We start from the raw sequence: 11028 nt of genomic DNA, 5'->3' as shown, positions 1-11028 counted from the left end.
TATTCCCCTTAAGGTCGTTGTGTAATGTGATAATTGTACCCCCAAGCCCCGCCCAAGCCCCGCCTCCAGCCCCTCCCCTTGCCCAATTGTCCTTGTGATATTCTTTATATATGCTTGTGTTCCCCCATCTACTTATTGTATTGATTTCTTGTTTATAATAATAATACAAAAATGTAATATATAAAAAATCTTGAAAAATATATCGCTAATGTTTGACTTTTTCAGACCGGCATTTCTATAGACAACCCGGTGTATATTTCGGGTCCTGAGTCAACGTGGGACAGTGCGTTTGTGTCATGCCGAATTTGTTGTCAAGTGTTTGTGTTTTTAATGTCAGTAGTTCTATTTTGACATATTTTTGACATTACTTGTGTGGGATATTGGACAGTAACTGTGACGACTTATCATGATGCCGGGGGAGAATCTTTCTAAAATCCTTCAGGAGCAACTACTGGAGCCTGTCAAAACTGCACTGTGCTTCACCAGGTGAGGAGAGAAAGGCTCTGGCTACTGGTCTATACTTGCTTCAAGCCTGGAGAAAAAGATAGTTAGCTAATATTTCACCAAACTATACTGACGGACAATCCATCCTCTCTCTCATTGTAGAACCTAAACGAATATGTGGCAGCTCTCCTGGTTTTGAAACAGACAACTATTGACTCCGAGTAAGTAACTAACGTTATTAGACTTGTGTGATGAGATGATGCTGTACAGGCCCCTAAAACACAGCTAACTACATATATACTCAGGGTGGGGGGGCTATTCAATCAAACAGCTAACTACACATAAACTCAGGGTGAGGGGGCTATTCAATCAAACAGCTAGCTACATATATACTCAGGGTGAGGGGGCTATTCAATCAAACAGCTAACTACATATATACTCAGGGTGGGGGCTATTCAATCAAACAGCTAGCTACATATATACTCAGGGTGAGGGGCCATTCAATCAAACAGCTAGCTACATATATACTCAGGTGAGGGGGCTATTCAATCAAACAGCTACCTACATATACTCAGGGTGAGGGGGCTATTCAATCAAACAGCTAACTACATATATACTCAGGGTGAGGGGGCTATTCAATCAAACAGCTAGCTACATATATACTCAGGGTGAGGGGGCTATTCAATCAAACAGCTAGCTACATATATACTCAGGGTGAGGGGCTATTCAATCAAACAGCTAACTACATATATACTCAGGGTGGGGGCTATTCAATCAAACAGCTAGCTACATATATACTCAGGGTGAGGGGCTATTCAATCAAACAGCTAGCTACATGTATACTCAGGGTGAGGGGCTATTCAATCAAACAGCTAGCTACATATATACTCAGGGTGGGGGGCTATTCAATCAAACAGCTAACTACATATATACTCAGGGTGGGGGGCCATTCAATCAAACAGCTAGCTACATATATACTCAGGGTGGGGGGCTATTCAATCAAACAGCTAACTACATATATACTCAGGGTGGGGGGGCTATTCAATCAAACAGCTAACTACATATATACTCAGGGTGGGGGGGCTATTCAATCAAACAGCTAACTACATACATACTCAGGGTGGCGGGGCTATTCAATCAAACAGCTAACTAACTACATACTCAGGGTGAGGGGGCTATTCAATCAAACATCTAACTACATATATACTCAGGGTGGGGGGGCTATTCAATCAAACAGCTAACTACATACATACTCAGGGTGGCGGGGCTATTCAATCAAACATCTAACTAACTACATACTCAGGGTGAGGGGGCTATTCAATCAAACATCTAACTACATATATACTCAGGGTGGGGGGGCTATTCAATCAAACAGCTAACTACATATATACTCAGGGTGGGGGGGCTATTCAATCAAACAGCTAACTACATACATACTTAGGGTGGGGGGGCTATTCAATCAAACAGCTAACTACATATATACTCAGGTGGGGGCTATTCAATCAAACAGCTAACTACATAAATACTCAGGGTGGGGGGCTATTCAATCAAACAGCTAACTACATACTCAGGGTGGGGGGCTATTCAATCAAACAGCTAACTACATATATACTCAGGGTGGGGGCCATTCAATCAAACAGCTAACTACATACATACTCAGGGTGGGGGCTATTCAATCAAACGCTGTAGTCTGGTTCCCTGGAAGTTGAAAACAAACCTGCATTGTCTGAATTCTGATGACAGTTTCATTCCACTTGTCAATAAACATCCGTGTGGAAACGGAACCAGACACGCCGTCAAAGCAATATGCCTGTCTGCTACACATCACAGAGCAGCAACAGTGTTGTCATTGACCCGGTGCCTGGTTTGACTGACTAGGACCCATAGACTCTATCTAGACTCATCTGATGTAGCTGTGTTTTGGAACTGAAAATGACAATGTAAAACACATATGTAGCGAGGCCTACCATGTTGAATGTAACAGGTGGAGTGAATGACTAGTATGTTTTAGAAACGGTAGGCTACTAATGTAATCTGTTTAACTTCTTTTTTGTTCCCCAGTCACCTGCTGAGTGAATATCAAGGGAAGGTATCCTTTCACAGGTCCATTCACTCTCCACTTATTAGGTCTCAGCCATTCGTTAGGACTCAGCCATTCATTAGGACTCAGCCATTCGTTAGGACTCAGCCATTCATTAGGACTCAGCCATTCGTTAGGACTCAGCCATTCATTAGGTCTCAGCCATTCATTAGGTCTCAGCCATTCATTAGGTCTCGGCCATTCATTAGGTCTCAGCCATTCATTAGGACTCAGCCATTCATTAGGACTCAGCCATTCATTAGGACTCAGCCATTCATTAGGACTCAGCCATTCATTAGGACTCAGCCATTCATTAGGTCTCAGCCATTCATTAGGACTCAGCCATTCATTAGGTCTCAGCCATTCATTAGGTCTCAGCCATTCATTAGGACTCAGCCATTCATTAGGACTCAGCCATTCATTAGGACTCAGCCATTCATTAGGTTTCAGCCATTCATTAGGACTCAGCCATTCATTAGGACTCAGCCATTCATTAGGACTCAGCCATTCATTAGGACTCAGCCATTCATTAGGACTCAGCCATTCATTAGGTCTCAGCCATTCATACTCTTCATCCTCTCTTCAGTCATTAATTAGGTCTCAGTGCCTCCCTTGGAATGAACAGAACAGAACTGTTCTGATTGGCTGGCTCTGGTACTGATGACCACTGTTTCTGACTTCACTCCTCTGACTTCACTCCTGTCACTGGTTACAATATAACACCATTATAACAAGTCTGTTTTGACTTCACTGGTTACAATATAACACCACCATAACAAGTCTGTTTTGACTTCACTGGTTACAATATAACACCACCATAACAAGTCTGTTTTGACTTTACTGGTTACAATATAACACCACCATAACAAGTCTGTTTTGACTTCACTGGTTACAATATAACACCATTATAACAAGTCTGTTTTGACTTCACTGGTTACAATATAACACCACCATAACAAGTCTGTTTTGACTTCACTGGTTACAATATAACACCACCATAACAAGTCTGTTTTGACTTCACTGGTTACAATATAACACCACCATAACAAGTCTGTTTTGACTTCACTGGTTACAATATAACACCACCATAACAAGTCTGTTTTGACTTCACTGGTTACAATATAACACCACCATAACAAGTCTGTTTTGACTTCACTGGTTACAATATAACACCACCATAACAAGTCTGTTTTGACTTCACTGGTTACAATATAACACCACCATAACAAGTCTGTTTTGACTTCACTGGTTACAATATAACACCACCATAACAAGTCTGTTTTGACTTCACTGGTTACAATATAACACCACCATAACAAGTCTGTTTTGACTTCACTGGTTACAATATAACACCACCATAACAAGTCTGTTTTGACTTCACTGGTTACCAATATAACACCACCATAACAAGTCTGTTTTGACTTCACTGGTTACAATATAACACCACCATAACAAGTCTGTTTTGACTTCACTGGTTACAATATAACACCACCATAACAAGTCTGTTTTGACTTCACTGGTTACAATATAACACCACCATAACAAGTCTGTTTTGACTTCACTGGTTACAACATAACACCACCATAACAAACCTGTTTTGACTTCACTGGTTACAATATAACACCACCATAACAAGCCTGTTTTGACTTCACTGGTTACAATATAACACCACCATAACAAGTCTGTTTTGACTTCACTGGTTACAATATAACACCACCATAACAAGTCTGTTTTGACTTCACTGGTTACAATATAACACCACCATAACAAGTCTGTTTGACTTCACTGGTTACAATATAACACCACCATAACAAGTCTGTTTTGACTTCACTGGTTACAATATAACACCACCATAACAAGTCTGTTTTGACTTCACTGGTTACAATATAACACCACCATAACAAGTCTGTTTTGACTTCACTGGTTACAGTGGGATGAGAGGTTCAAGGTGATTATGTATTGTACTGACCTCGTCCTTAGTGGAAGTGACCATTTAGAGTTCTATGGGGGTGACCATTAGAATTCTATGGGGGTGACCATTAGAATTCTATGGGGGTGACCATTAGCCTTATCCACAAGGCTACCTGCCACCCCCATTGGCCCAACAGCCTTATCCGCAAGGCTACCTGCCACCCCAACAGCCTTATCCACAAGGCTACCTGCCACCCCCATTGGCCCAGCCTTATCCACAAGGCTACCTGCCACCCCCATTGGCCCAACAGCCTTATCCACAAGGCTACCTGCCACCCCCATTGGCCCAACAGCCTTATCCACAAGGCTACCTGCCACCCCCATTGGCCCAACAGCCTTATCCACAAGGCTACCTGCCACCCCCATTGGCCCAACAGCCTTATCCACAAGGCTACCTGCCACCCCCATTGGCCCAACAGCCTTATCCGCAAGGCTACCTGCCACCCCCATTGGCCCAACAGCCTTATCCACAAGGCTACCCGTGCCACCCCCATTGGCCCAACAGCCTTATCCACAAGGCTACCTGCCACCCCCATTGGCCCAACAGCCTTATCCACAAGGCTACCTGCCACCCCCATTGGCCCAACAGCCTTATCCACAAGACTACCTGCCACCCCCATTGCACTACTGTCAGTGTTGTTAGAAGTGTTTGTCTGGCTCAGTTGATAGAGCGTAGCGCTGGCAACGCCAGGATAGTGTGTTCGATTCCCAGAACCACCCTGTACCTAAAACGTATGCAGGCGTTAATGCGTTGGATAAAAGGCTCTGCTGAATTCCATCATTATGAGGTGTTTTCCTTGATAGTTTGTTTACAGCTTCAGAGATCCCAGAGGTATGACACATTTCACTCCTCTCGTTCCTCTTTACTAAATGCTCTTCTATGTCTTTGTAAGTATTTGACATGTTTTGTAAACGTATATGGTTGACAACATAAAGTTGTTCATTGTTTCTGTCACACAACGTTGTTCCAGGGAGACCAGTAAGCAGCGTATACAACTTGATGATCTGCAGTTGAAAGTAGCTTCTCTGGGAAAGCAACATGCAGAGTACGAAGCCGTGCGGGCAGAGCTGGAGGCTAAGCAGGTAAGAGATGTGAAAAGCCCCATTCTACTCATCATGACAGTGTTATGTCCTGGAGAGCTCTAACAGAGCTGTGTCCTGGAGAGCTCTAACAGAGCTGTGTCCTATTGTCCTGGAGAGCTCTAACAGAGCTATGTCCTATTGTCCTGAGAGCTCTAACAGAGCTGTGTCCTATTGTCCTGGAGAGCTCTAACAGAGTTGTGTCCTGAGAGCTCTAACAGAGCTGTGTCCTATTGTCCTGAGAGCTCTAACAGAGCTGTGTCCTATTGTCCTGGAGAGCTCTAACAGAGCTGTGTCCTATTGTCCTGGAGAGCTCTAACAGAGTTGTCCTATTGTCCTGGAGAGCTCTAACAGAGTTGTGTCCTATTGTCCTGAGAGCTCTAACAGAGTTTGTGTCCTATTGTCCTGAGAGCTCTAACAGAGCTGTGTCCTATTGTCCTGAGAGCTCTAACAGAGTTGTGTCCTATTGTCCTGGAGAGCTCTAACAGTGTTGTGTCCTGGAGAGCTCTAACAGAGTTGTGTCCTATTGTCCTGGAGAGCTCTAACAGAGCTGTGTCCTATTGTCCTGGAGAGCTCTAACAGAGCTGTGTCCTATTGTCCTGGAGAGCTCTAACAGAGCTGTGTCCTATTGTCCTGGAGAGCTCTAACAGAGTTGTGTCCTGGAGAGCTCTAACAGAGCTGTGTCCTATTGTCCTGGAGAGCTCTAACAGAGCTGTGTCCTATTGTCCTGGAGAGCTCTAACAGTGTTGTGTCCTATTATCCTGGAGAGCTCTAACAGAGCTGTGTCCTATTGTCCTGGAGAGCTCTAACAGAGCTGTGTCCTATTGTCCTGGAGAGCTCTAACAGAGTTGTGTCCTATTGTCCTGGAGAGCTCTAACAGAGTTGTGTCCTATTGTCCTGGAGAGCTCTAACAGAGCTGTGTCCTATTGTCCTGGAGAGCTCTAACAGAGCTGTGTCCTATTGTCCTGGAGAGCTCTAACAGAGTTGTGTCCTATTGTCCTGGAGAGCTCTAACAGAGCTGTGTCCTATTGTCCTGGAGAGCTCTAACAGAGCTGTGTCCTATTGTCCTGGAGAGCTCTAACAGAGCTGTGTCCTATTGTCCTGGAGAGCTCTAACAGAGTTGTGTCCTATTGTCCTGGAGAGCTCTAACAGAGCTGTGTCCTATTGTCCTGGAGAGCTCTAACAGAGTTGTGTCCTATTGTCCTGGAGAGCTCTAACAGAGCTGTGTCCTATTGTCCTGGAGAGCTCTAACAGTGTTGTGTCCTGTTGTCCTGGAGAGCTCTAACAGAGTTGTGTCCTGGAGAGCTCTAACAGAGTTGTGTCCTATTGTCCTGGAGAGCTCTAACAGAGCTGTGTTTCTGTCCTGTAGAGCGCTGAGAAGTTGTCCCAGCAGCTTTTGGAGGAAGTGGAGAGGCTGAAGGAGCAGAACAACAACACAGAGACTCTGTAAGACTCATCAAGAACATTTTACAGCCTATTTAGTTTGGTTGTTGTTCCCGCTGACATCTCTTTCCCTCTCTCTCTCTCTCTGTTCTCCAGAAAGAAGAGACTTGAGGACCAGCTGAAGATGGTAGCAGGTATTGTCTCTGGTTCTACTTTCTGTTGACCGCTGATATACCCACATTGTAATAGTCCACTGTCTGAGGTATGTAACTCAGTGATCCTGTGAACATGTTTATTCTGAAGAGACAACAGAGAAGCAGTGTGTGGATAATGTCCAGCTGAGACAGGAGAAGACGGCACTGCAGAAAGACCTGCTGAAAACACAGGTAACAGTGTTATCGAACGGGACAATAAACCCTCCTCGTTCTGACTCTTATCCGATGTTTGTCTGCGTGGTTTCAACCCACTGAACTCAGAACCATGGTGAAGTGTTGGTGGCAGAGTGTTTAGTCCGGTGATGATTTGACGTGAGTTTGGCTTGTCAGGTGTCGTTGAAGACATGTCAGAAGGTAGCAGAGGAAGTGCAGCGGTTGAAGGAGGACAACGCCAGGACATCCGTTCTGTAAGGGGTTTCACCGAACACTAAAACAACAAGTGGATGGAATAAGTCATGGTGTTGCTGTACTCATGTTTCTACCTTCTGATTTCACCAACAGAAAATACGACCTGGAAAAACAACTTGTACTGTTTCAAGGTTGATATTACTTTTTATTATCTGCTAGTCTGTGGGAAACATCATTTACAATATTCCTATTGTGATCTGTCACACAGCCTTTATCTGCCTTGTCTTATTGGCGATGTGCCTGGGTTGTTCTGTTTTAGATTCTCAACTCAAGCAAGAGCGTGACATTACCAGGCTGAAAACAGAGAAGATTGTACTGGAGAACAAGCTTCTACATCTTCAGGTTTGCATGTTCTCCCTACTTCCACCCACGCTACAACCAGCCCCGCCGCTGCTTCCTCCCTCAGACTGACCATCAGCTAGAAGACTGTGTCCCCTTTTCTCAGCGGAGGGAGGGAGAGCAGAGGGAGGGAGAGCAGAGGGACGGTGAGGCAGGTGAGAGGTAGCCCTACCGCTGCTCCCTCCCTCCCTCAGACTGACCATCAGATGCAGGACAGCAGTCCAGTAAAAATAGTAATACAACACATGATCTATTTCCAGAAAATATATTTTCTAAATGGTCTGAGAAGAATAACATTGGAAGGGCAATTCAAGCAAAGCCAATATGCAGGGATAATGTATTGGGTCTATAGTCTACTGAGCATAGCCAATATGCAGGGATAATGTATTGGGTCTATAGTCTACTGAGCATAGCCAATATGCAGGGATAATGTATTGGGTCTATAACCTACTGAGCATAGCCAATATGCAGGGATAATGTATTGGGCCTACTGAGCATAGCCAATATGCAGGGATAATGTATTGGGCCTACTGAGCATAGCCAATGTGCAGGGATAATGTATTGGGCCTACTGAGCATAGCCAATATGCAGGGATAATGTATTGGGCCTACTGAGCATAGCCAATATGCAGGGATAATGTATTGGGCCTATTGAGCATAGCCAATATGCAGGGATAATGTATTGGGCCTACTGAGCATAGCCAATATGCAGGGATAATGTATTGGGCCTACTGAGCATAGCCAATATGCAGGGATAATGTATTGGGCCTACTGAGCATAGCCAATATGCAGGGATAATGTATTGGGCCTACTGAGCATAGCCAATATGCAGGGATAATGTATTGGGCCTATTGAGCATAGCCAATATGCAGGGATAATGTATTGGGCCTACTGAGCATAGCCAATATGCAGGGTTAATGTATTGGGCCTACTGAGCATAGCCAATATGCAGGGATAATGTATTGGGCCTACTGAGCATAGCCAATATGCAGGGATAATGTATTGGGCCTACTGAGCATAGCCAATATGCAGGGATAATGTATTGGGCCTATAGCAAGAATTAAGACAAAAAAAAACAGAACTTGAGCATGCATAACTATCACCCCCCATTGTAAATACTTTGTAGAGACACCTTTTGCAGCAATTACAGCTGCAAGTCTCTTGGTATGTCTTGATAAGCTTGGCACATCTAGCCACTGGGATTTTTGGCCATTCTTCAAGGCAAAACTGCTCCGGCTCCTTCAAGTTGATGGGTTCCGCTGGTGTACAGCGATCTTTAAGTCATACCACAGATTCTCAATTGGATTGAGGTCTGGGCTTTGACTCGGCCATTCCAAGACATTTAAATGTTTCCTCTTAAACCACTCGAGTGTTGCTTTAACAGTATGCTTAGGGTTATTGCCCTGCTGGAAGTTGAACCTCCGTCCTAGTCTTAAATCTCTGGAAGACTGAAACAGGTTTCCCCCTCATTCCTTCAGTACTGACTAGGTTCCCAGTCCCTGCAGATGAAAAACATCCCCACAGCATGATGCTACCACCACCATGCTTCACTGTGGATGTTGTCCTCGGGGTGATGAGAGGTGTTTGGTTTACACCAGACATAGCATTTTCCTTGATGGCCAAAAAGCTCAATTTTAGTCTCATCTGACTAGAGTACCTTCTTCCATATGTTTGGGGAGTTTCCACATGCCTTTTGGTGAACAACAAACGTGTTAGCTTATTTCTTTCATTTAGCAATGGCTTTTTGGCCACTTTCCATAAAGCCCATCTCTGTGGAGTGTACGGCTTAAAGTGGTCCTATGGACAGATACTCCAATCTCCGCTGTGAACTTTGCAGCTCCTTCAGGGTCATCGTTGTTGCCCTCCTTGCCTGGTCTGTGAGTTTTGGTGGGGGGCCTCTCTTGGCAGGTTTGTTGTGGTGCCATATTCTTCATATTCACATTTATAATCATGTATTTAATGGTGCTCCGTGGGATGTTCAAAGTTCCTGATATTTATTATAACCCAACCCTGATCTGTACTTCTCCACAACTTTATCCCTGACCTGTTTGGAGAGCCCTTGGTCTTCATGGTGCCACTTGCTTGGTGGTGCCCCTTGCTTAATGGTGGTGCCCCTTGCTTTCAGAACAGGTGGTGCCCCTGCTTGGTGGTGCCCCCCTTGCTTAATGGTGTTGCAGACACTAGGGCCTTTCAGAACAGGTGTATGTATACTGAGATCATGTGGCAATTAGATTGCACACAGGTGGACTTTATTTAACTAATTACGTGACTTCTGGAGGTAATTGGTTGCACCAGATCTTATTTAGGGGCTTCATAACAAAGGGGAGGGGCTTCATAACAAAGGGGGCTTCATAGCAAAGGGGAGGGGCTTCATAGCAAAGGGGAGGGGCTTCATAGCAAAGGGGAGGGGCTTCGTAGCAAAGGGAGGGGCTTCATAGTAAAGGGGGCTTCATAGTAAAGTGGGTGAATACATATGAACGCACCACTTTTCAGGTTTTATTTTTTATAGTTTGAAAGTGTTATTTTTCATTTCACTTCAACAATTTGGACTATTTTGTGTTTGTCCATTCCTTGAAATCCAAATAAAAATCAATTTAAATTACAGGTTGCAACAAATGAGGAAAAACGCCAAGGAGATGAATACTCTTGCAAAGGCGTCGTATAATGTATTGGGCCAATAGTCTACTGCTCAAACCTCATTGCTACAGAACTGTTTTTAATTGGTTATGTTTTTTAAAGTCATGTTTAAAAATAAGCAAAGCGGTAGATCTCAGCTTGCATTTTGACTCAGTGATCTTGACTCTGAAAAGGTTGGTGACCACTGTTGTAGAGTGTTAGAGACTTTCCCATTGGCTGTAGTATCAACTGTAAAGTGTTTTGAAACGGTCTGATTGGACCCTCTTTCTATTCCAGGAACGACTAGAGAAACTGGAGACGGAGAAGAATAAAGGTAACAGTGCTGTTCATAGCAGTAGTGGTAGGTGAGTAGTGGTAGTTGAGTAGTGGTAGTTGAGTAGTGGTAGTTGAGTAGTGGTGGTTGTAGTATTAGTAGTAGTAGTAGTAGTAGTGGTAGAAGTGGTAGTGGTAGTGGTAGTAGTAGTAGTAGTAT

The 11028-nt window shown here is 44.2% G+C and overlaps 1 protein-coding gene across 1 annotated transcript; it reads left to right on the top strand.

Annotated features, from left to right (window-relative positions):
- Positions 1-442: 442 nt before the first annotated feature.
- LOC135535782 (little elongation complex subunit 1-like) lies at positions 443-10869 on the top strand (the record flags this gene model as incomplete). The annotated part of the gene is made up of 12 exons (XM_064962211.1): positions 443-486; positions 607-665; positions 2506-2533; positions 5311-5327; positions 5467-5578; positions 6945-7021; positions 7115-7152; positions 7262-7344; positions 7504-7580; positions 7675-7712; positions 7841-7923; positions 10833-10869. Coding segments are annotated over 12 exons (693 nt in total), but the record flags the coding sequence as incomplete, so codon positions are not given.
- Between the last annotated feature and the right edge of the window lie 159 nt (positions 10870-11028).

The sequence above is a fragment of the Oncorhynchus masou genome, unplaced genomic scaffold (genome assembly GCF_036934945.1).
Source record: "Oncorhynchus masou masou isolate Uvic2021 unplaced genomic scaffold, UVic_Omas_1.1 unplaced_scaffold_5153, whole genome shotgun sequence".
Taxonomy (NCBI): Eukaryota; Metazoa; Chordata; class Actinopteri; order Salmoniformes; family Salmonidae; genus Oncorhynchus; species Oncorhynchus masou.
This window is presented reverse-complemented; position numbering and strand designations above follow the sequence as displayed.